Genomic DNA, 25,386 nt, shown 5'->3' with positions numbered 1-25,386 from the left:
ATAAACATACAAATCATTTATTTAAAATTCAAAACTCAGAGGTACAAACAAAATATTGAAGAAACAATAAATCCAGAAGTGTAAACACTTGTAGAAAAGACATGAACTGTACCAATTTAACCACCCACCAGTCTTCACAGAGAACAGTGAGAAGTAGAAAGACAAATCAATGCCTAATTGTTCTTTTTGCAGATTCTAGTTTAGAGGTAGAATACTACTGTGAAAGACTCAACAAAATTTAGTTCAATAGAATTACGCTATAAGTGAATTTGGCCCATATGGTTATAAGTGTAATAAACCCAGAAAAGAAGTTTCTTTTTCAGAGTTCTTAAATAACAAAATTTGGCATGGCACTTCACAAGAGATAAAGCACCTTTCCTGGTAAATACTGCTTTATGCTTTTGTACGTAAAGGATTCTCTGCTTCTTCCATTACTGACATAAAGAAAGTATTTAAAAATAAAAGGTCCAGCTTTTTGGCAGGAATATAGAAAACAAGTGCTTTTCAGTAGCTTGTTCTAGAAAGTCAAACTGGGAAAAAAACCCTGTAACTATGAAAGAAGAAGACTTTTTGAAAGACTTCATGAATACTTGGTTCTTATTTATTTGGGTGGCACAGTCCTCAAGGGAGGAAAAAACAAACAAACAAAAAAGCTAATACAACAAGAAAAAAAGAGTCTCTTTTCCACTAGCTAAAAGCAGGGGAACTGACCATTTTTTACAATTTGTTGTCTTCAGTCAATCTCCACTAAATACTACAATCCTATCCTCTCAGGAAAAAGCAAGACTCGTCGTAACTTCAAGTCCAGTAAAATGTACCCAGGAAATCCCAAAGGAATTTATCTTCCATTTTTGTTCAACAAACAACCTACTACAAGTAGAAATTAAGATTGGAGTTCTTCAGACAATATATACAAATTCATAAAACCCAGGAACAACTTGCAAGCTTAATTCTATACAACATTATTCAGGAAAAAACCAAAATTGTTTATATACAGACAGACTGGCTGATAAGTGTATTATTTAAATTGCTGCATGCAAATAGTATAATCTATGGCTGTTTAAGGAACTTAACTATAAACAAATGGTTAGGTTCTGCAATTCAGTTTAACAAGGACATTCTCAAGTATTCACTGGAAGATATTTGCCTTTTAAAAACAAACTAAAATCTGCAGTCTTAATGCTTTCTTGGTTTGTGATAAAAGAACACTTTTGGAGATGTTAATATGATAAAATCCTAATTTAGACAGCCAGTTCACAAGGACTCAGCTTAAACATGACTCTGCTTCTTTTAAGGAAATGAAGGCAGAGTTAAGCAAATGTTCAGTACCTTTTAAAATTTCTATCCTTGCCACATATACTTTGTTTACAAAATAGCACCACACAAGAATAGTTACCACACAAAAAAACCTCAAATCCAAACCATTAAGTTACTGCATTAATTCAGCAGTTAAATCTCTTCCATTTCGATTACAGATTTAGGTACTAAAACCAGAGCAGTGACCATTAAGCTCAGTTCAGAAGAAGGCAGAAACAGAAATTTACTTAATGTCATTAATGAGGCATTCATTGCCTTATGTCTTTCTTTCGTAAAGAAGCTATCTAGCAGAGAGGAGTCAATGCAATCCAAACACCTTGAAAGAACCTTGAAATACACAATGCAAACAGACTTGCTTTCATGACATTCTTCCACCTTTCCAAATACCATGTGGAACCGTGTCTATCAAATATTACATACAGTAGAAAAAATGCATTCTTGATTGCATGCAAGATTGAAACATGTAAACTGGAAAAATAATTGGGGGAAAACTGAAATAGTAGTCACAGAAGAGTTGGTGTTACCATCACAGATTAAACCTGAAAACACAGATAAATGCATTTCCACTTTCTGTCTTGTCCCTACCTTCAGGAAAAGCAGGCAAGAGTAATTTTTTGCCACAGAGTAGCTGAAAGAAGTTTGTATGTGCCAACCACCTAATTTGGGGAAAAACTACTTGTGTAGAACAGCGGAACTACTTAACCTAAGTTCTATTTAGCTGTTTTTTCTAAAGCAAATTAAAGAAGTGCTTAAACTGTACTCACAGCAGAGCCGACAACATTGCCTGACAAACATTTGTAATCTCTTCCATCAGTACTGGATGATCCAGCCCAGGACAAAAGACAACAGACAGGCAAAGTACATTCATTCAACAAAGTACATTCTTCTGCTGAACATGAAGCCTCGCAAAAGGAAAATTATGAACACTATAATATTAAATACACAAAAATTTCAGACATGGATTTTCATGTATGAGGCCTTCTGATTCCTTTACAAAAGTTCCATCATCTCCAAAGGAACCTGGATAGGCATACACAGTTAAAAGACCACTACATACCTAGATTAAGAAAACTTATAGAAACAAAGAAGGGTAAATGTTAAACCACATGTTAAACTGTGATATCTCTAGATCATGACTCTTTGAGAGCTCAAAAATGACTGAATGAAGCCATTTTTAAGTATGCATCCCGTTTGATTCTTTATTTTTTCACTCTATCTCCCATAACGTCTTTCCCTCTATATATTTTAGTTGTCAGGATGAAAATATTTTGTGTATATACAAACTAATTACATTTGACCCTGTAAAAACTAATCCAAAACTTCATCACTCTTTGCAATTTCTCTATATTTAGGTAACTCATCTTCTACACATGCAAGATACTTTTCATAACATCATGAAAAAAAATCTTTTATATTTCATATCTTCCCCAAAAGACTAAGATGAAGCTGATTATATGTTGGTATAAACTTGTCTGTATCTTCACAAAATCAATTCTGGACATATGAGTTACAAGTTTAAAAAAACAGTAGTTGACCTAGGCAATAGTTAAAAAACGTCTCGTTGTGTTGGTGTTTGCAAGCCCAAATAACGGGGGGGAAATGTCAAGAAACGTCTAGGGCTTCCATGAAAAATTAAGTTTCATCAAGTTTTCTCCCTTTGAGACCTCCAAAATTAAAGTTGTTTCTCCTCTTCCTAATTCTGCAGCAAAAAGTGACAATAATACAAAATAGCAAAATATATAGTCCCTCAGTGTCTGCTGCAAGTGAAACATTTTTATTCAGACAGCGGTCTAGTTTCTCCCAGGTTTTGCATATGTTAATACAGCACTCTAGCACAAAAGAGAACTTACTGTTTTATTACACCTAACTGCTGTCCCCAGAGGGTAAGGTCCAGCCACTGTGTAACAAATTTCTCTCTCAAAACTTAAAGAGCCTCTTTATAAGGTTGCAAATACATTAAAGCACCTGTACCACTTTCAATTCCCAAACACACTCGTGCTCTAAGATCTGATTACGAATATGGTTATGCCACAAATGTACTGTACCTAGACCAAAAGAGAATACACGAAGAATCAACCACCTCAGTTTTGTCTTTTTCACAATGCTCTCATGCATGCAAGGCACAGTCAAATATCAGCTTGACCGCAACAACAGCTCTTTTGAGAAGTTAGTGCCCTAGAACTTATTTTTTGGAGGGTAGGGGAAAGAGATAATGGATACTCTGTACACAGAGGGAAGCTTTATTTTTCCAAGGTGAGCTTCACCACTGGAGAGATGGCTGGTACAAATCCAGTACACCATTTATGTTCTAAATAAAGGCTATTTTGAGGCCTCAAGCAGATACTGGCCTCAGGCCAAACTCCTGAGTAGTGGTAAATTTCAGCTCATAACCTAAAGTAGACAAACAACTAAAGCTTTTATAAAAATTAAATGATTTTACATAGCAACATGGTCATTAGAGTCACTTTAAAAGAGCACTAGTTTATTTTAAGGACACCATAGCACCAGAAGGAAACCTGCAGATTCAGGAAACACGCATGTGTCTCTATAGCTAAGAAGTTAAGACTAAGAAAGTATTGAAAAACTGGCCTTCCAGTACATATTGCAAAATGTGGTATTAGCAAACTGAATTGACCCCTAAGAGTCACAACAGCAACTTTTATTTTACTAGTGTCCATGGCAAAACAGATTTCCCTTGCTACTTCTGTGGTATACTGAGATACCTGACCTTTTTCTATCAAAAACCAACGTAGGAACAGGTAGGCAAAATACAAACACTACTGCTTGCCCAGTGTTCAAGTGGAAAGGACAGCCTAGGTAGCTTAGCTCATTTGCCAACAGGGAAGAAATACAGCTTTTTATCCATATCTAATTAGAATGTCAAAACTGGACATAGAGGAAAAAGAAAAAAACCCAAACCAACATGTCAACAAATAGTTTTTAGTCACAATGTCTGCTTTTAATATTCATACCTGTAGACAGAAGTAGTTGGCATCCATCAAATATGTGTCACCATGTCTGCTGCTAGGACGCAGAAGTGCAGCCTTGGAAACTGTGTTCCACATCACATGCCCTTTTGAAATTCTTATTTAGTAAAGGCTGCTATTGGTTCCATTTTGAGTCTTACCTGAGAAAGCAGAGACATTCAACCCCAGGGCAAACAAAGGCCAAAGTTGTTTGAAGCTCCTGAAGGTCTGACTCCTGTTTTCAGTGCATCCATAAGTGACCTTAATCCTAGCCAGCAGCTTCATGTAAATGACAAACAGAAGTCACCAACTTGGACACTGGTTTCATGGAATGCATCTTTGAAACACTGATCAAACTACTCTTGTTGAAGTCAAAAGAAGTCTTAAAGACGACTGCTTTCATATTTCTGATCAGGTTGTAGCCATACACACACATATGCTGCTTATATTGATGGAGTTTCATTCCATGCTGTTTCCTTCTCTTTGCAAAGTAAGAACTCAGTCCTGCTCTTTAGAAAAGAATTCGAAGACTAATACATTCACTGAAGTGAATTCACAGCAAACACCACCCCCACAACACACCTGATCTTCAGAATTAACTTAATGGAAGCCAGTTAGTTTATTAGAAAATAAAGTGCATAATGACTGTCACTGAGAACTTTACTGATTTCAGATTAGCTTAGTGTCAGCCCTCAGCAACATCAATAAAATACTAATTAAAACATAAATTGGTAACATGAGTCAAAAATCTGAAACAGCACACAGGAAAAATACGTTTTGTGTAAACAGGAAAAAGAAAGAAAGTGAAATGGAATCTCTAGTTCTTTGTGGAACTGAGCCTACTATACAGCTATCCCAACATGCAGCATTTGAAACGAAGAATCACAGTCTGTTTGCTTCCCTTCTACTATTCCTGAATTCAGTTTGCAGCTTTCTGGTGTCTGACCCATTTCACCTCGGGCAGGGGAAGATCTATCCTGAGGGAGATCTACAGAGACAGTGTCAGTTGAAGACTCTTGGCTTTCTGCTGAAAAAGTGATGGGTGGCCAGCTTCCCTCTGTTTCATCATTGCAATGTGATCCTTCATCAGCCTCTTCCAGCTGCTGAACAGATTTCAAATACTGTTGTATTAGTCTGTTGTCCTGCTCATTGCTAGAGCTCTCTCTACTTTGTCCATATTCCCCATGGTCATCCTCTACATCTGAAGAATATGCTGAAACACAGTTGTCACATTGCTTGACGGTTTCCACTGAAAGAGAACTCACCGTTCCTTCTGTTAAGCTCTTTTCGGAGCTACACAAGTCACCACCACGAGTGTGATCAGCCATGGAAGAATGAAAACCAGAATCTGGGAATTGCGATGAAGACCTTACCTGAAGAATACCGTTAGCTGGAACTAAGCAAGCAGCGCTAACATCTGATGGGGTTTCTTGCTCAAGAGTGAATGATCGAATAGATGGTTCAGATGGACAGAAAGTATTGGCTGCAGGGATCCCAGGTTGCCAAGCGGCACTTGAATTTTGTGTCACTGAAAGCTGCCATTGTTGAAGGGATTTAACCTGTAAAGTACAGAGAAAACTTAATTATGAAATGCAATTAAGAAAGGACTTTGATTTCTACAGCATATCTTGCAATCACCAACAAAGCTCTAGTATAAAATTTAAGACCAAGTGAACTAACAAAACGTATGCTACACCTTTAGGGAAAATACGTTCTTCCCACTGTTACAGAAAGGTTGGGAAACCTTTACAAAATAACCCCTGCTTAGAAAAAAAAAACAAAACAGTCTTCTTTTTTTAAGAACAGCTTATTAGAAGGTGTATTGATAACTTTTCTACATTAGAAACTTGTTGCTCATAAACAACATAGCTTGAGACCATTTCAGTTGCCCTGGGCATCTCACGATTATAACACTCCTCTTACCTTCTGCTATGTTTATTTAGCTTCCCTTGCATTTTTTCCTCCTCCTCACACCAGGCTATAATTTATCCTTTTGTAACAAAACCAGTTTTATTGCACTACTACTTCTGAATGCTATTTTACCTTGGAATACCAGTATAGCAAACAAAATGGCAACTGGATTCTAACAGGCCACCCGAGTCATCATTGGAAAAAATGAACCATATTGACTGTCTCTTCAGGACCTCAGTAGGAATAATGCCTTTCAAATTTATATGTAAGCAGAAAATTAAGATGACTAGAACTATTTACCTGGTTCCAAAGAAATTTGACAGCTTCTTCCTGTACAAGCCTCTGAATCTTATCTTCCTCTCTTTCTTTTCTTAGCCTGCAAGAATATGCATACAAATTTATGCAGCTTAAATAAGAAACATTTGGATAACAAGATCAACAAGAATACATAAAAATGCCTATTTATAGAACAGTACTCTTGAAAGATGTAACAAAACCTAATATTAAGACAGTACTGCGGTTTGGCTTGCCATCAATATCCAGCTGCTGACTTGAACATTCTTTTTCAGTGTTATATAAAGATTCTGCTTTCTTTTGCTGCAGCACATTTATTGACTTGCTAATACTTTAAGTGTTTTTTTCTAAACCGAACCCAAGATCTTAATTTTAGGTAGACGTGCTTCTATTTACTGCACCAAAAAAAACCCCAAACCAGCACTTCTAATTTTGAAATTACATTCTCCCCAACTGCTATCACTTGGATGTAGGTATGATGTGTAAGGATCGAGAGTTTTTACAAATCCAAAGGACTCAACTCAATTCAAAGAATTTTCACTGCTTGTGATAGTTAAGGACGAGAGCCTGTCAGGCCACCAGTTTCCAGGCTGATCCTGAATTATATCACCTAAATCTGCAATTTATATCTTACAAATTGAGGAACTTTGATAATCATCTCCTCCAAACATGGATTCATAGGATAACTAAAACAGAACCGAGCACAGAATCACATTTTAAAACTGCATTATGCAAGGCAGAGAGAATTCTTCTTCTTTTCACCAGTAAGAGGGATGATTCTCAATATGGACACTTCATTCACAGACTCTGTAATTGCTAGGAGACAAGTGAAAAAAAAACCCAACCCACTTACAGAAGGCACTTCAAGAGTATGAACAGCTGTGGGCATAACTATGCTTACCTTACAGGAAGCAATCCTCTAATGTAATCAGTTTTATATGGAATCATAGAATAGGTTGTGTTGGAAGGGACCTTAAAGTTCATCTAGATCCAATGCCCCTGCCATGGGCAGGGACACCTCCCACTAGATTAGGCTGCCCAAGGTCCCATCCAACCTGGCCTTGAACACCTCCAGGGATGGGGCAGCCACAACTTCCCTGGGCAACCTGTGCCAGTGTTTCTCCACTCTCATAGTGAAGAAATTCCTCCTTATGTCTAGACTAAATCTACTTTTCCGGCATATGTCAGAGTGGTTCAAGTCCCAGAGTAGGATGAGAGCTTGTGAGCGTGAAGCCTCCTGTAGCTGGAGGAGGAAGGCTTCATTGTTTGGCTTCCCTTGGTTTCACAATCGCCCCTTCACCTTCATGTAGTGCCCAGCTGCAGCAATTACCATGTCTGCCACCGAACCACGTCAATATTACTGATGTTAGGTTCTACTGTGATTAGTCATATCAATACCCACTTATATCCATTCTGAAATATCCTGGAATGATGGTTATATTCATTCAGATTTGAAAACATACTATATGACCTCAACTTACTTTTCTATTTCATCAGTTAAGCAAATGATATGCTCCTGCATTCTGTTTAGTCGAATTTCATAACGCACTTCTTTGGCTCGGGGATGGTAGTTCCTTGTGTAAAATCCTCTCCAGCAGGCCTGAAGCTTGGTAGCTGCTTTAGTCATTCTTTCCAGTTCAGCTGTGACAACAGTTAGTGAATTGGAACCTTCTCCTGCCGTCTGGTCAGGACAGAAAGTCGTAACTCCTGATTCAGCACCTACTGAGGTGCTGGGGTGACTACAAAGAACCTGGCCTTCAGAAGACGCTAAACCATCACCAGTATTAGCTGTCAGGCTAGGTGTTACTGGATCAGTAGAAGGCAACAGCATGCTCTCTTTGATGTTCTCTTGAGCTCCCTCACTTTCCACTGCTTTGTTGGAGTCCTCTCTTGTAATACATAAAGTTTCTTCCTTGTTAGCTGTTTCTCCACTAGTAACTTCTCTCACACATTCAAATACTGAATCATCAGCATCTTCCAGGCCCAAACTGATTCTGTGTAGCTTCAGGTCTGAAGTAGGAGACACGGGAGACAACCCTGAAGCAACTGGCATGAAAGTAGACTCTGAGGATAACAGGCTGCTGTTTAGTTTGTCTTCATCTGCCTGTATATCTTCAAGGTATAGCTCCTTTTGAAAACTTCTTTCAGGAAGAAAAGTGTTCTTTACTGCATAGGAATGATCATCATTTACACTTGATCCAACCCAAGAATTCTTCCGGATGACAGGTTCTAGATAGGCAGAAAGCCATATTCAAAAGTGTCATAATATTTCAGTAACATATCTTCATTTAATTAATGGAGATTCACAATTTATTTTAGATAGAAGTTGTGTGTGTGTAAAATCTAAAATGCTACTTATATAGAAATAATGATTATCACAATAAGGACAGTAAGTACTTATCACAGTAACATCCACAAACTGTGCAAATACTCGGTACTGTAAATTGCCTCCCCCCGGAGAAGTTACACTTTTATATGACAGAACAGTCTACCTAATAACTCTTTAGTTTACTGGATTGTGTGTTTCACATAACAACCTTACTAGCATTTCAAGACAGGACTAAACACGGAACATATTTCCAGAAAACAAAGTATATATAAATCTCCAAAACCAAACAGAATAAAATAAAACCAGGGCCTTGCCCTGAAATTCTCTCCACCAAGTTATCTGTGTTAAAAAAAAACAACAAACTATTTCTACAGGTTGGATCACAGCTACCAATTAGCTTCTTACCGCTTTCAATAACGATCTGTGGTGGCTGGGCTGGACTGCTGTGTTCATAAGCAACCGGCAGTGTTTTGTTAGGAGTAGAAGACACAGGAGGTCCTTCATTTTGGTTTTGATACATCAACTGCCTCTGGTGGAGCCTAAACACAGAGTTTGAACCGACTTTATATTTCTTTTAGACTTTTTTAGTACAGAAGACACCTGAAAGAAACTATCAACTACTTTAAAGGAAATAAGCGATCAAATCATCTAAACAAGGCTAGTTATGCAGATCCCTAAACCTACAAGACACCAACAGGACTACTCACGAAAGAGAGGACTGCACAGACTGCTCCTGTTTCCCTTCCTCCTGCCCATTTTTCTTCGTTACATGTACATGTATCAAGGGGGGAAAAAAAAATAAAAATCCAATATGCAATTCAGACTACAGACTGAAAACCACTATGTATTTCTATGCACAAGGGATGTGTGCAGATATTTTAAGTGTTTATGGCAGGGTATATTAGCTAGTATGTGTAGAGCAGTTTGAGAATTGAAAGGATGAAAGGAGTGCCTTTTACAGTTGGAAATCACTGAATAAAGGGAAAGGTGTCCCTGTTACTAGAGAGACAAAATCCTAGCACAAATAAACAAATACCTCCACAAAAAAAAAAAAAAAAATCATCCTTTACAAACTGAGAAAGCACACAGGTTGTTTCAGCTCAGCTAAATTCAAAGATCGTGAGACAGAGGTCAAACTGCCTTATAAATCATATATGTATGCGCATGCATACATACATTTATGGGCAGGGATTTGGGGGTTTGATTTCTTTTGTGAGGGTTTTGGTGGTTTTTTTTATTTTGTATGTTGGCTTTTTAATTTTTTAGAGTTATGCCTTGTAAGGCAACTTCCTGAATTTTCCCCAGAAACATCACGTGAATGTCAAGAGCATTAGCTAGAAATTCCAAAGTCAATATACTTTTATTGGACTTCATCCTCTGAAATGGACTGAATATTTCTATAAATTTCCTCCACGAGACCAATCTACACTAACAGAGCATAGAGTAGCTCCTTCCAGGTGCTCCCAAGTTTCCAGCCCCTTTGATGAAAGGCTGCCTTTCTGCTTACCACAACACTTTTGTTGCCCAAGGTTTTACCCACACCTATGCCACTTACATAGCCTGCTCCTTAGAGCAGACTGTTCTGCTCTTATCTTTCTGAAAAAAAAAAAAGTTTGTCAATAGGTCCTGTGGAATAGGGATACCCATTTTGTTACATTTGCTGGCTTTTAATCCAAATTAGTTCACCTTCTCATGGGAGGAAAGTGTACCATGATAACTCATCTACCTTAGCAAAACAGATACTGGGCAGAATCAGCAGGCTGTGCAGAGGCCTCTGCTGACAGAACCTGAGTTGCCAGACACAAAGATCATCAAGCGCATGAGGAGAACAGCATCCCTCAAAGGACAACCTTAAGACCAGTAAAGAACACACTAAAACAAAAAAAAAGTGGCTAATACACCAACGTATCACAATAGCCTTTGTTTACAACTAGAACAAAAGTTAATCTAAGCTCCTTATTGAGGTTTTCATCATTTTCTCAGTGGCAAAAAATCATCTCTGTAGGTAGCTTGTTTATTTTAATCACCGTCCTAACACTAGTAACCTTCACAGAGCACAGACTGAAAAATATAGAGAGTTTATCTCTAGACAGCCCAGTGAGGAGGAAAACACTCCTGCTGCTGCTGCTGTCTTGCCTCTCATTCCTCTCTAAGCCTGTACCTCCATTACTCTTCCCATCTCCAGCCATCAATATTGCTTTGAAATAATTAAATGGAAATGCTATTGTATCTAACACATGATTGTATGTCTTATTATGTTCCCAATTAGATTCTTTAACAACAGAGAAACAAGAAGTTCTCACCTCTGCTTACTGAGTATTTTTTCCAGTTTGGCATCCTCTTCAGTTTGGAGACCATAGGTAGATAAAAGAGGACAAACAGTAGCCAAGTACTGGACTAGCTGAACATGCTGCCCAGGTCGATATGATCTTCCTTTACCTTGACTGTAGAGCCATTCTGCTTTCAAACTGTTAGGAAGGGGGAAAACGGTTACCATTAATGCCCAGAATAAAGCTCTTAACTCTCTTTTAATTGCTGTTCTTCTAGTGAGTACCTATGAGCTAATCTACAAATCTAACCAAGACTTGGAACACGTGCAGCGCCCAGAGGAGCTGGGAATTAAGTTACCAGAATAATGAATAAAGTATTCCCTCACATAACTATCAATAGAGAAAAAAGTCTGACCCATACTGTGCAGTCTCTGCTTTATCTGTGTGTAGTCTTTGAGCACTGAAAACACATTTACATCAATGAATTTATCAGCAAAGCCTTCACATAAACAGAAAAGTTCACACAAACACGTAAAACAGGCACAGAGAGCAAATCTTGCTAAAAGTATTCAGCAACTGCAACCTGTTTTTAAAGTAAATGCTCTTCAGTCTGAGAACATTTGCTATATCTATATATAATAATTCAGCCAAGAGGAAAACCACCATTACTCATGAAAAAAGTTTCTAAAATTCTTACGAACAACTTTCTGGGAAAGTCATAATATGTTATGGTGAAACAGAAACAGAATTAGTTTTAACTTTGATCAAAAAAGCAGCTTTTTATTTTAGTAATAGGGAAAAAAACCCACAAACATTAGTGTCCTGGAATACATTAATGTATTGGACTAGAATAAGTTTATAATGAATAATATTTCTGCTTGGACTGTTCTAATGTCAAGAACTATAAGAAGACATTTCTACTGTCATACAGATTATAATATTGCTATAATGCACATAAATATACAGAAACAAGCAATATGAACAAAATAATATTTGACTAATTGATACAAAAACCACCAAATCTAGAAATGCATGTGCAAATCAGGCCCTTTATAAAAGTGCACATTTGAACTTTCCCTAAAATAACAGCCAATTGTCTCATTCTGCAAAGTCAAAGAGGCTGTAAGCTTGGAAGGGGTAACAGACCACTAATAAATTGCTACCACGGTTTTGCTTTGTAATGGTGCTGGTGTGATTTCAGTAACAAAACAAAAGGTTAACTTCATACTTCTACTTAAATGAACCTGTGATCTTACATAATTATTCTAGTGGTACAGGCGAAAGGCCTCTTCTCCCAAGTGACAGGGGACAAGACAAGAGGAAATGGCCTCAAGCTCCACCAGGGGAAGTTAAGGCTGGACATTAGGAAAAATTTTTTCACAGAAAGGGTCATTGGGCACTGGAAAAGGCTGCCCAGGGAGGTGGTTGAGTCACCTTCCCTGGAGGTGTTTAAGGCATGGGTGGATGAGGTGCTAAGGGGCATGGTTTAGTGTTTCATAGGAATGGTTGGACTCGATGATCCGGTGGGTCTCTTCCAATCTGGTGATTCTATGAAAATCTTGGCAAAAGGAATTACGTTAGTTTGCCTGTATCTCGTATGGCCATTACAAGACAAACAGCATTTCAGATCACTAGCATTTTAAATTTTTTTTTATTACATAAAAAAGCAATTTCAGCTTAACCAAACTTCATTAAATAATTTTGAAAATTTAATACTATCATGTCACCTTTCTTTCTGAGAAATCACATATCCATCAAGAACTTTAAGGTTCAGACACCAGCTGACAATATATGGCCTGTAGTCAAAGCCAGGGACAGAAGGTGTGGCCATCACACAAGGATTGTTCATAATTGACAGCTGTTCCAATTGATGAAGACAGGCCAGGAAAGAAACCTTGAGAAAATAAGATGTATTTGTTAATCAAACAGAACCCGTTAAGTGCTTATGGAACATATCGCATTTCACCTAATTACATCTGGACATCTCACATAAAACAATGTAATTACAAATACATTGAAAATCACATTTGCTTTTTGAGCATGAACATCTTCAAAGGACCATCCATCAACAACTGCCATTTTCCAATTAATGCCCCTGAAAGTACTACAGCCTTTGAAAGCATTAGCTTCTCTTAAAATGTGGGAATGAATTATGTATAGAGAAATACAGTATTTCCATGATTCCAGTTCACTATAGCAGGAGCTGAGATTTTGACAAGAAAAACTGGCAAGCCAAAAAGCTGGAGAAACACTGTCCTGTTTTGAAGAGAAATGTACTACCAAAATACAATTATTCATCCAACATGGAAGTCCAACTGATGGCTCTTACTTATATTTTAAAACAAACAACAAAGACTAAAATCACAGGCAGAGTATTTTTTTCTTTTATAGCGTGTTTGAGAAACAGATAAAGTAAGACATAAGCCCAAAAACATTTAGCTGCAACAAACACAATTCAAACCTCTGTTCTAAACATAGTAGCTGCAGAAACCTTCTGCAGCAGTTAATCAGTTCAGCTTTCAACTGTCAGACAGCTATGGAAAGCTCTCTAAATATAGCCCTTGAAGCATACTTCTGATGCTCTTGAATAATATAAAAGCATAAAATAAAAAAAAGCAAGTATATTCTTTCATGTATAAATTTTAAAAGGTATCACCTGGCTTCTGCAGTAAAGGCAAATATAGTTACTACAAATAAACTATTAAAAGTTACTACCACCAACATAGGTTGTTTCAAAGAGCAGAGCCCGTTTTCAGGTACATTCTCAAATGAATTATCCAACTCATGGTTTTCCGTTTACCTAAAGAAAGGTGATATATCTTCTATATCTTACCTCATTTAAGTCTCTGATTTCATTTTCTGCTAAAGAAAGAACAGTCAGATTCTGAGGTAGGCAAACAGGGGCAGTGCGAAGTGAAGTTATAATATTTCCATGTAGCAAGAGAGTCTATAAAAGACAATTATGGTGATGAAACATACGTTTGATTAAAACCCTCATACTTCTTGTTCAGGCAACACCTGCACAATACATACAAAAGAACTACAATTAAGGCTTTCTGGTATCAAAGTTGTTTTTGTTGATCCCAGCAAGGGGAAAGTAATTTTTATACTTTAGAGGAAAATCATCTCATTTTAAAATGCAGAACTGACGTACAGTCAGTTTCAAGAAAATGTATTCGGAAACATTTTTTCTCTTCAGTGCTCATGCTGAAAGAGTTAACACTGCTTTGTCTTGATTCAGGACATGAGATGAGAATCAAGAGCTATGAACAAAATCTCACCATGTTATCTTTACCAAAATCACTATAGTTACAGAAAAATCACTACTTCAGTTCCTGCAACTTGAAAAACAAGAAAAAGAATTCTTACATGCTTCTCTCTAGAAATGATAGTGATTAATTTTAATGCTTTAACAGCTTGTGCTTGAAGAATGAATGAAAATTGCTGCCTTTTATTAAAGCAAAGGAAATTTCTTTATGCAAAACATGTAACAAAACCAGAGATAAAATAGTATCTACCTTCAGTGATGTAAGTTTGGAGAGATCGCCCAATTGAGCTATGTTATTGTCTGACAAATCAAGATGCTGAAGAGACGCACAACAATTGATTTGTTCAATGGCCTACAAAAATAAAGATGTCCATTATACTCACAGTAACTCTCTTTTAGTCATTAAATAAAACCCGATATCAATAACTATGAATTACTTTGAAAGCTACAAAGGACCGGATAAGTAACCCAAAATAAAACCCATATTTCTACACTGTTCCATTTTGAAGATGATGGTCCCCAAAATAGGAAAATAATTATATCCCTATTCTCACTATATTTTTATACCAAGCCTTTTATTTTTTTCCTAGACAACTATTGTGCAAAAGTTGCCTTCTCCTCTTTCAAAAAAGAGTAGATTTAAAATTACAACATTTGTTCCAATAAAGACCAGAAACATTCAGATTTCTTTGCAGCATTTTCCTAATTTCTACAATGCCAGATTCTGGAAAACATAGAGACTTAATACTTCACCTTTAGGTTATTTCCTGCCAAGTTCAGCCATTCCAGGTACACCAAATCCTTCAGCCCTTCCACATACCCAATACTATTATGAGGCAAGTTTAGCACGCGAAGTTTAGTGAGTTTTGCTACACCCATCATGCGCACCAAACGATTGTTGGCTGCAGAGAGCTGCAGATTGACACACAAATAGAAAAAACAGTCTTAGTTATTAAACTGCACAGACAGATCAGGCTTTTATTTTCAGCGGTTAAAAATCTAATCCAACGGGAACTTTTTCAATCTATGTATTCCATTTACAAGCAAATAACACAGACAAAAAAACTGCAAGAGCTAGGAAATAAATCACTGATATAAAGAAAGTAGTTTTCACAAGTGACTTTGCAATCTTAAGAGGAAATCCTGATATCAATAGCTAAACAGAGGAGAATTAATTAGGAATTGTGTCATATGAAAATAAGATTTTTAAAATCAGAATTGCCAAATCTTTGTGCAAATTGCTACTCCTGGTGTAAAATCATATTTACTGTCAATATAAAAGATGTCATATGATTCACAAAGAAGTCCTGTGCTAACAGAACTGTAAATCGCAAACTTAAAAAAGGATAAGTCCTGCTCAGACACGTGCATGAATAACACAACCACCAAGCAGCAAACTGGTGAAGGTTAGTTTGTTGTGGCAACAAACTCTACCTCTCCTATCCCAGTGCAGCTTGTCTCTAGAAGCTTTCAGGTGACTTCAAGTCTATCTGGAGGCACTTTCAGTGATAATTAACATAGACTCACACAGCTTTGCCCTGGAGCGTTTAATACTTTGATTTCTGAAAGCACCACGCACAGGCTTCACATCGTTATCACTCACACCCTCATGAACTTAAAATGGACTGCTGCTAGAATTAAAATTAATGATAAGCAATACTAACATCAGAGCCTACATAAATTGATATGTTAACAAGACTACACAGATCCCTCCCACTTCACATTTATTTGCTATTTCTATTTTAACCTCATCCACACAGGTTCTTTTTTTTTCTTCTTGGAAATTAAGGCTACAAATTCTTTCCCTTTGTGAAGAGCTCCAGCACCCAAATGGGGAGAAGAGTTCTGTATGAATATCTACGTTTACAGTTAAACAGAGGAAAGATAAAACAAAGTTACTTTTAATGTTACAGAGCTCAAGTATCAAAAAACTAACAAGTATCAAAATTTGGGTTATCGATTACTTTTCTAATGTTCTTATGACACCCCTCTCCCAATAGGATTTATTTAGTTCATTTTTAGTCACCTAGGTAACTAGTTTAACAGCCTTTCCCACTATCAAACATAAAGCAACACTGAAAACAAAGCCTTCTATTTTGGTTAGCAATTATTTAGTTTCCTATGAAAACAGCAACTGCTAACTCACTTTGATTACATAATATGGCCCTAAAGCAGAAGTATTGCAATTAGCATGATAGTACCATTATTTCATAGCAAATTCAAGGCAAGTAACACTGACCTGCATCAGATTCCTGCATTTCTCCAAGTGTTCCAATTTAATTATCTGGTTTTTGTCCAGAATCAGAGTGTGAGTATCAGCATCACAGGGTAAAGTTGGACCCAGTTTTTGCAATCCTTGACCTGACCAGTTGACTACCAAGCCTAAGAAGAAAAAGGAGTAGGAAAAAAAAAAGGCACCCAAAGTCAACACTTTATATAGGAGCACATATACGGAGAAACCAGGATAAACAGATCTTCATGCGTTTTGCCTTATCATGAACAAGCCCGCAAAAAGTTAGACCACTGAACAAAAGCTTGCACTTCTCTCTTTTTCCTTCTCTGTATCATTTCATTACTGGAACACACAATTAAAATGGAACCATGCAAAACCTATAAAGCTAAAAGAAAAACATTTGCCATCTACAGGGAATCTGAATCACTGGGTAAGCACAGTGGCACCTGCTAATAATTTTCATACATTAGGCCTCTGCTGTGTGTTTTACATCCACCCATCATTCTAGTGTTTGCTCTTCTTTTACTATCTGCGCAGTAAATAATGCTGTCTTTTTCAGCAGCATGTTCCAGAATAGAGTTCTTACTCTAATATGTATTAAGTCTTACAGTTTGCAGGCTTTTAGGGTTTAACTATGCTAAGGATGCAGACAAACATTTTTGGTGTATCATTTTGCCAGCTACAGAATATGCTTTTCTAAGAAGCATCTCTGATGACATTTATTACATTTCTGTTGCTTGTCAATCCACAGCCACACGAAGAGCAATGCAGAGCCAGAAGAACCAGTAATGGTCACACTCCTGTCTTTGCATGCTCAGGGAGAAAGTACCGAAAGTTTCTCACCCGACCATCTCTGCTCTTTAACTAAACAAATAAACTTTGCACCTGCCTGTTAATCCAAAAAGATATTTGAACCCATAATATAAAATTACAAGAGTAATCTTTTTGTTCATGCACAAGGTGTCCGATTCAAACTGGGGCAGAATGCAGAATGCAGTTTTACAGATGTTTCTTACACTTCACAAGCATTTAGGTTCAAGAAGATTTGACTAATCGCTACTTAGCACACACAACTAATTGCAAAGAAACTATATTTCAATGGCATCACCATCCACCTGCTTGCTCTGTTGATCTAGATGTCCCTGGAGATGGTCTTGCTACAGTTGCTTATGCATTTTGGCACTATCTTGGTTGTCTGGGGGTACTCCTTCATCCTTTGAGAGCAGCTTTAGGATTCAGAGAAGCAAAGGTCCCTGTTTCAAATCAGTCTATCCTTCTCCTCCTTGTGACAAACTGGGGTCCCTAGTTTGCTTGTTTAAGCATGACTATTCAGTATACAGTGTGAAATGTACCTATATCATCTTAAGAAAGTTAACACAGTTTCATACAATAAAAGGTTCATTGGTAAAATAGGACAGGAACGATACTTTTCCTAGCAGACCCTCAATACTCAGGGAAACGTTTCAGAATTCGCTACTACTTTTTGGCAGTTACACACATTAACAGACCTCAGAAGCTTACAATTTTTACTCAGGCCTCTGTTCGCTTACTTCAGCCTTCAAAGCCAGACTCACATTATTATAACAACACAATGTCCTCTCAGACTGAGGCAGGAAGCAAGAAACCATAACCTGGGCTGCATCAAAAGAGGCATGGACAGCAGGGTGAGGGAAGTGATTCTGCCCCTCTATTCTTCTCTTGTAAGGCCCTCACCTGGATTATTGTGTCCAGTTCTGGAATACTCAACACAAGAAGGATATGGAGCTGTTGGAACAGGACCAGAGGAGGGCTACAAGGATGATCGGAGGACTGGAGCACCTCCCATACGAGGACAGGCTGAGAGAGTTGGGCTTGTTCAGCCTGGAGAAGAGACAGCTCCAAGGAGACCCTTTAGGCACCTTCCAGTACCTGAAGGGGCTACAGTAAAGCTGTGGAGGGACTATTTACAAAGGCTTGTAGTGATAGGGCTATGGGAAATGGGTACAAATTGGACAGGGGAAGATTTAGACTAGCAATAAATAGCAAAGTCAGGTTTAAGCTTGTGCATTAATTAATATCAATTGTCTAAGTTTGTATATCCTATAGCGGTATGTGCCTTGGAAAGATGTTTACTTCTTCACACTGAGAGTGGTGAGGCACTGGCACAGGTTGCCCAGGGAAGCTGTGGCTGCCCCACCCCTAGAGGTGTTCAAGGCCAGGTTGGATGGGGCTTTGAGCAGCCTGGTCTGGTGGGAGGTGTCCCTGCCCATGGCAGGGGGGTTGGGACTGGATGGTCTTTAAGGTCCCTTCCAACCCAAACTATTTTATGGCTCTATGAAACTACACTCTCATAGAAGGCTCTCACTCAATACACTCTCCCAAGGCCTCTCTGCCCTCCACTGTAGGAGAAAGGGGCCTTAGTTCAACTCCTGGCCTACCTCTCCCACGTCCGTGGGCAAACCCCTCCTCGGCCTCAAACCTCCCCTCCATGCCCAGGGCCGAACCCGCTCCTCAGGGCGCGCCCCGGGCCCCGCAGCCGAGCTACCACTCAACCCGCCCCGAGGGCCACAAAGGCTTTCGGGACTTGTAGTCCGAGCCCCGCGCTCCCTGTGCCGCGCCTGCCCCTCCTAGACTACAACTCCCAGGGTGCTCCGCGCGGCCGCAGCGGCGACCCAAACAAACCCCCTCCGGCCCCCAACACCAGCGCCTGCACCGACACCGAACCCCGGCACCTCCCGCCCGCCCGCGCGGCCCCCGACAGCCTCACTGCCAACGGCGCGGTCCCCCCTTACCCGCTCCAGCCGCCGAGGCAGCCTCAGACGCCGTCCCCGCCATGCTTCCCGCTTGCTAGCGGTGCTAGGCGACGCGCCGGCCGGTGCCGATTGGCTGCTTCGCTTCACGACGGGAAAGCTGTCTCCTTTATAGTCGGTTGGGCCGAAAATCCCGCATATGGAACTGTCAGGCAGGATTATAAGCGCAGAGCGAGAAGCCCGACCGGCGAGCGATCCCGCTGGAATTCTTAGTCCCCCTCCGCGTCCCTCCCAGGCGCTGGGCCGGGAGGGGGGAGCGTTCCCGGCGTGCTCCGCGCCGCGCGCGCCACGCCCCTTCCCGTCATCCTCCGCGCCCTCTCCGGCCCGGCCGCCGCCCGCGACGCAGCCACCGCCATCATGAAGTAAGGGGCCTGGCGGCTCTCCTGCCCGCCATCCGGCGCCATCCGCCGCGGGGAGGCCGCTGGGGCCCGCGCCTGGCCCCTCCGCCAACCCCCTGCCTCCCCCCTAACCCTTCCTTCTCTCCCTCGCAGGGTCGAGCTGTGCAGCTTCAGCGGGTACAAGATCTACCCGGGCCACGGGCGCCGCTACGCCCGCACGGACGGCAAGGTGAGCCCCGCGGTGCCTGGCGCAGCTGCGGGCCCTGGGAGAGAGGGGCCTGCGCGGTGCTGGGGGAGGCAAAGGCCTCGCACCGGCTGTGCGGTGGCCTCGATTCCGCGGCTGCCTGAGGCGCTGGTGTTGAGCGGTGTCCGTCCGTGTCAGCTGGTCAGCAGGGGAACCACACTTGCGCTGCACCTCGAAGGTGTGGGTCGGGTCTCGGGTGGTGGTTTGGGAAGAGTGTCTTAAAGCGTCTGGTCTAAAATGCCAAAGCTTTGTAGATGTACTTGCGTCTCACGCTTTGATTCGCTCAAGCAAACGACTCGACTTGCAAATAAGTTGAGTGAAAAGACGAGAGCCCGGAAGAGCGCTACTCCCTCGTAAAGACCAGACTGTCGTAGAGAGAAATACAGTACTCATACATACAGGAGGGGTGCTTGGGGTTTGGATATCCCAGTACAGTTGTCCTGCTGTACAGAATCTCCTGGGAAATGACAACTAAGTAAACAGACTGAATAAATCCTCAGGTGCTCTGCTGGGAATTAGTTTATGCTTCGAAATGGCCTGCTGATTCTGCCTGTTATTCTAGGCAAGAAGATCAGTGTAACTATGCAAGAAGGAATTGGGTGGAGTATTGGTCACTGTGTTCTCTAGGCCAAGTTTTGACTGGCTTACGCATACAGGAAGCGCAGAATTGCTTGAGGTCAGATGCTTTGAAAGCGTGATGCTGGATACGGATTCATATGCTGCACCTAGGATAGCGTGCAGCAGTGGATGCATGTGGAATTGGAGCTTTCCCTAAGAAAAAAGAAGCCACTCTGTTGCATTCTAAAACCTGTAACATCGGGCTTTATTGTGAAAGAACTAAGTTAGGCCTGCAAAATCAATGGAACAAAATTCTGAACTTCTTAAATTATCTTCTAGAATTTTTAATTGTGGCAGTTGTGTAATGAAATATGAAAGCATCACGGTTGAAAAGCACTGAATCAAAGAATTACTTGATATGTTAACGTAAACTGCAGTCGTGTCTTTTGTAGAAACAAAGCTTATGCAAAATACTTTACCTTCCCAGGTTTTTCAGTTCTTGAATGCAAAATGTGAGTCTGCGTTCCTTTCCAAGAGAAACCCCCGTCAAATCAACTGGACTGTTCTGTATAGGCGTAAACACAAGAAAGGACAGTCAGTGAGTACATACCAGCTAATGGCACTCTAAAGTTTTCTACCAAAAGATGTGGTCACTGGTTTGTTAGAATAGAAGCAACTTCAGTAGGCTAGTGTTATCGGAATGAAGACTGGCCAGTAATGGTGAAAATGTGGACTCATAGAATCAGTAGGTTGGAAAAGACCTTTAAGATCATCAAGCCCAACTGTACCTGTCCACTTCTAAATCAACTATGAGTGTACTTACATGAGTTCATATGCTGCTTTATGTTAGAAAGGTAATATCAAAAGCATTGTATTTGTATTCTATCATTTCTTTGCGGGGCTACTCGGAACTACAGTACGTTTTAACAGTTGTATGAATGGCATATGTTTTAGAAAACAGTTTTAGAGAGAGCGGGTAATGCTACTTAATATGTAGACTATCCGAAATTTTGGTCCTGGAAACTGCTGGAGTGGTGATAGGATAGAGAACTGATCTGGGGCTTAAATGGGAGGGGGAGTTTTCAGGTATCCTTGAAGACTTTGGGCTCTAACTTAGCAGAAAATCTTTCCTATGTAGTTGTCATTGCGTGAAAAAGATTAATAAAGCATGTAGCATGATGTATTTAATAGATTCATTAAGGTTGGAAAAGACCTTTAAGATGATCTAGTCCAGCCGTCAGCCCAACATCACCATGCCTACTAAACCATATCCCGAAGTGCCATGTCTTCATGTTTTTTGAATGCTTCCAGATAAGGAGAATACCCAGATAACCTGGGTAGTCCATTCCAACGCTTGACCACTCTTTCAGTAAAGAAATCTTTCATAATATCCAGTTTAAACCATCCCTGGCACAACTTGTTAAAAATTGCAGAGCAGTAGAGCATTTAGAAAGGCTTACGTATGTGTTAAGTCAGTGTTTTTACCAGTTAGGAGAAGGAAAGTATGCTCAGGGGCTTGCACTGCTGCTCAGCACAGTGATCCCACTTGAAACAGGTTGGGGGTGTCTTTCTTTCAGAATCCATCAAATGGGACTTCATCCCTCTTCTTTTTTTTTTTCCTGTCAGAAGTTCAGTTTTCTGTAACTGCCATTTTTCCAAAACAGTTGTTTCTGTACCTTGCAAAGGAGAATACATTGTTCTTTTTTACCTGCTTATCCACTTTGGCAAACTTAAGAAATTAGTTATGGCCAAAGCAAAGAGTAAAATTCTGCTTCTGTACACAGTTTTGTAGTAGCTTCAATCTTAATAGCAACTTTTTTCTGTAATTGTCCTTAGGCTTTTATTTAATGTCTTGTGATAATAATTGTTTGTCTTTATCTTCTGCTATTTTAGGAAGAAGTACAAAAGAAGCGCACACGTCGTGCTGTTAAGTTTCAGAGAGCTATCACTGGCGCATCTTTAGCTGAGATTATGGCTAAAAGAAATCAGAAGCCGGAAGTACGAAAGGCCCAGAGGGAACAAGCTATCCGGTAAGAAATCAGAGATAAGTGGAGCTGTCTTAGACTTTTCACAGATTATTAATGCTTTTCATACAAGATGAATTCTAGACGATTTCCATATCTCCTAAGCTTTTTTTGTGGTTAGTTTTTTTAAAAATTAGTATATTCGGAGGTAATACTGAGTGATCTCAGCAAGAGATAATAGTAGCAGCAGAGAAGGGTCTCTTCTTGCCTTCTCCCTTTGCAAAAACACTGTTTTTGTCTCTGTAGTAGTCTCCCTAGAGGGTAGAGAACGCAGAAGATAAACCTGAATGCATTCATTTCTTGATCTCAGGTAGCTCTTGCAGTCCTGAGACAAAGAAACAATAAATGTCAGGCACTGATAACTGTTACTTTTTTTTCTGTGAATCAACAGGGCTGCAAAAGAAGCCAAGAAGGCTAAGCAGGCAACCAAGAAAACGGCTGTTTCTGCTGCAAAGGTAAGATGCAATAGGTGGATGGAAATAATGAAATGGAATATACAGTGCTGTAATGCAACATTTGCTTGCAGCACTTTACTGGAAATTCTCATTTGTGTTTGGAAAAAGCATTTGCTTATATTTTTTGATCTGGAAGCATACCCAAACAGCTGATTAGAGTGAACCTTTTTTTGCATAATACATATTGCAGTGAAACAACTTTCTGACCGTATGTCAGAGATTCTCAAAAGCTAAAAACTTGTCTGGATGCAATTTCTTCCTTATTGACAAACTTGGTATCAATGTATTGATGAATGTTAGCATCTATTTCATGATTACTTACAAATTCATAACATATTGGCATCCTGCATGTTGTGGGTTTACAGTGGTGTGTAACCATCTGTTAACGTGACTCTATTTGATAGATTGCAATTCTAATCTCATCTAAATTGCCTAATTTCTGTCAAGAATCTTAAATAGACAGGGATGCTTTTAGAACTGCAAATAAATTGTTTCTTTTCACTCATGCTTTATTTCTCTGCAGGCTCCTACAAAGGCAGCACCTAAGCAGAAGATTGTGAAACCAGTCAAGGTTTCTGCTCCCCGTGTGGGTGGAAAGCGCTAACTTGCCAAACTGTTAGCCATGTTGAATAAACATCTGACCAACTTTCATAACTTGTGCCATGTTCTCCTCAACTGTGTGAGATTTACTGAAGAGAATTATCTGTGGAAAAAACTGTCACATTTTTACAGACATCCTGCCATAAAACACTTGGTTTCTTAGACAACCTGCTATATTATCATACATTTCAGAAGTCAAATGGCTTAGGTGTTGGGGGAGGAGGAGCTGATGTTTTTAGGAGCTGCTCTTGTCTGAAGGACAAAACAACACACAAGTAGAAGTTTATTCTCTATTAGAACAGGTTTCTAAGCTCAGTGACACAAACTCAAGGGTGCACAAAGCAGTACAGTCTGTGACTTAAAAAGGCTAATGCACTACTTGTGTTGTGGAACGTGCATGGCAAGATGTAGAGAATCAAAGGATGAATAGGCTGAAAAAAGGGAATGAATTATTTCATGGACTGCGTGGCTGTTATGCACAAAGGTTCAGATGCAACTCCTGGGTCAGGAAGCAACAAAACTATGGATTGATGGAAGTTGTCAGGAAAAGGATGGCTGTGAAAGCAGAGTGAGCTTCAAATGCAGCTGATGGTATACACTTCAAGCTCTTTTAGGTTCAGATCCAGAATGCAGACAGGTTCCCTTTAGTAGCTGCCCTCCCTCCCGCCTCTGGAGGGAGTGGCCATTTGTTAAAATTTTCATGTGAACTATCTCTTTAATTTGCATTATGTAGACAGTGTGACCAAACTGCTGTAGTTTTGATGGACAGAATTAGCTTTGGCAAAGCCATTTCCTCTGACTTGCTAGAAGCACAGAAGAAAATGAACGTCATTTTTTGCATCAGCTACTTCTCAATTTCTTGATGTCACATCTTAATGCCTGTTAGCTTGTGGCTTGCTTTCTTATCTTACTACACTAGTCAGGAAAACAGCTGTCTGTAATGATGCTTCCTGCAGTTCTTTTCGGCTTCAAGAACAGTGGCTGTAATGAGCACTGAGTTACAGGTTATATTTTGAGTCCTATATAATTTGTTTATTAATAAAATAGATAAAGGGTCTGGATGAAGGTTGCAACCCATTTAAAATAGGTCTAGCTTGATTACATTAGCAGAATTTGCACTATTATCTTCCAAGCAACTGTTTTTTGTTTTTAAAAAAAAGGTGTTGAAGCTTTTAATACACTTGAAAGCGAAGAAGACAGAAACTGGGGGGAAAGAGGGGAAGGAAAACTGCGTGCTACTGGGAAAGGAATTCTTAATTTAAAACTGGAGGCTGAAAATACCAATGAAATTTACCTATCCTGGTGATGACTGTGTAAAATCATTACTGTATCCATGTCTTATACAAAGCACCTGGTAGCTGCATGCATGCTTATGAAAGTTCAGCCAGAAAGCTGAAAGTGAAGACAAACTTTTATAATAAATTGATCTGCTTTAAATATCATTTCTAATATGTAGGAATCAATTGCTAGATATGATTAATTAAGTCTAATGCTTGATGTTAGCAGGCTTTGGCTGCCTGGTGTTACTGCAGAGATGTACAGAAATGCTTTAAGATTACACTTAATGAGTTCTGACTGATAAAGGGAGATGGAGTAAAGAATAACAGCCCATCTGGTTACTCCTCCCACAAACTATGCTTCAGGTGAGCAAGGCAGGATATTCAGAGCAGGGCATTAACCTAGTGTAACTGCACATTATTCAGCTCGTAGATTAAATGCAATGAATTAACATGGAAATTAATGAGATCTTGTTTACATAATGCAAAGGAACTGATTTTCTATTAGATATT

General features: G+C 39.6%; 2 protein-coding genes across 4 annotated transcripts; one reads left to right on the top strand and one right to left on the bottom strand.

Annotated features, from left to right (window-relative positions):
* Positions 1-3,252: 3,252 nt before the first annotated feature.
* On the bottom strand, positions 3,253-19,630 carry CEP97 (centrosomal protein 97). 3 transcript variants are annotated; one of them, XM_069868428.1, is made up of 12 exons: positions 19,360-19,630; positions 16,595-16,737; positions 15,109-15,267; positions 14,606-14,707; positions 13,921-14,034; positions 12,815-12,981; positions 11,121-11,285; positions 9,223-9,356; positions 7,970-8,717; positions 6,495-6,570; positions 5,239-5,842; positions 3,253-4,444 (listed from the first exon to the last, which is right to left on the bottom strand). In XM_069868428.1, exons 1-12 carry the CDS (start codon positions 19,400-19,402, stop codon positions 4,407-4,409), a joined length of 2,493 nt encoding a protein of 830 aa, XP_069724529.1. In that variant the 5' UTR covers positions 19,403-19,630; the 3' UTR covers positions 3,253-4,406. The 3 variants fall into 3 exon arrangements, with proteins under 3 accessions (XP_069724529.1, XP_069724538.1, XP_069724518.1); XM_069868437.1 differs by having other exon boundaries at positions 5,657-5,842; XM_069868417.1 differs by having other exon boundaries at positions 3,253-5,842.
* On the top strand, positions 19,613-23,730 carry RPL24 (ribosomal protein L24). Its single transcript, XM_069868451.1, has 6 exons — positions 19,613-19,739; positions 19,869-19,944; positions 21,005-21,115; positions 22,411-22,547; positions 22,933-22,996; positions 23,520-23,730. Exons 1-6 carry the CDS (start codon positions 19,735-19,737, stop codon positions 23,598-23,600), a joined length of 474 nt encoding a protein of 157 aa, XP_069724552.1. The 5' UTR covers positions 19,613-19,734; the 3' UTR covers positions 23,601-23,730.
* The last annotated feature ends 1,656 nt before the right edge of the window (positions 23,731-25,386 follow it).

Source organism: Phaenicophaeus curvirostris, chromosome 1 (assembly GCF_032191515.1).
Source record: "Phaenicophaeus curvirostris isolate KB17595 chromosome 1, BPBGC_Pcur_1.0, whole genome shotgun sequence".
Lineage (NCBI taxonomy): Eukaryota > Metazoa > Chordata > Aves > Cuculiformes > Cuculidae > Phaenicophaeus > Phaenicophaeus curvirostris.
Note: the sequence above shows the minus strand (reverse complement) of the source record. Positions and strands in the feature narration are given on the sequence as shown.

What these genes read in the sequence shown, in the direction of transcription:
- CEP97 (XM_069868417.1), bottom strand. Translation starts at nt 19,402, where the DNA reads ATGGCGGGGACGGCGTCTGAGGCTGCCTCGGCGGCTGGAGCGG. An exon ending in AATGCAGGAATCTGATGCAG is followed by an intron (nt 15,268 to 16,594) that starts GTCAGTGTTACT and finishes GTCAATCTGCAG; the next exon opens with CTCTCTGCAGCCAACAATCG. An exon ending in ACAGATCGTTATTGAAAGCG is followed by an intron (nt 8,718 to 9,222) that starts GTAAGAAGCTAA and finishes CTGCCTATCTAG; the next exon opens with AACCTGTCATCCGGAAGAAT.
- RPL24 (XM_069868451.1), top strand. An exon ending in ACGCCCGCACGGACGGCAAG is followed by an intron (nt 19,945 to 21,004) that starts GTGAGCCCCGCG and finishes TTACCTTCCCAG; the next exon opens with GTTTTTCAGTTCTTGAATGC. An exon ending in AACACAAGAAAGGACAGTCA is followed by an intron (nt 21,116 to 22,410) that starts GTGAGTACATAC and finishes CTGCTATTTTAG; the next exon opens with GAAGAAGTACAAAAGAAGCG.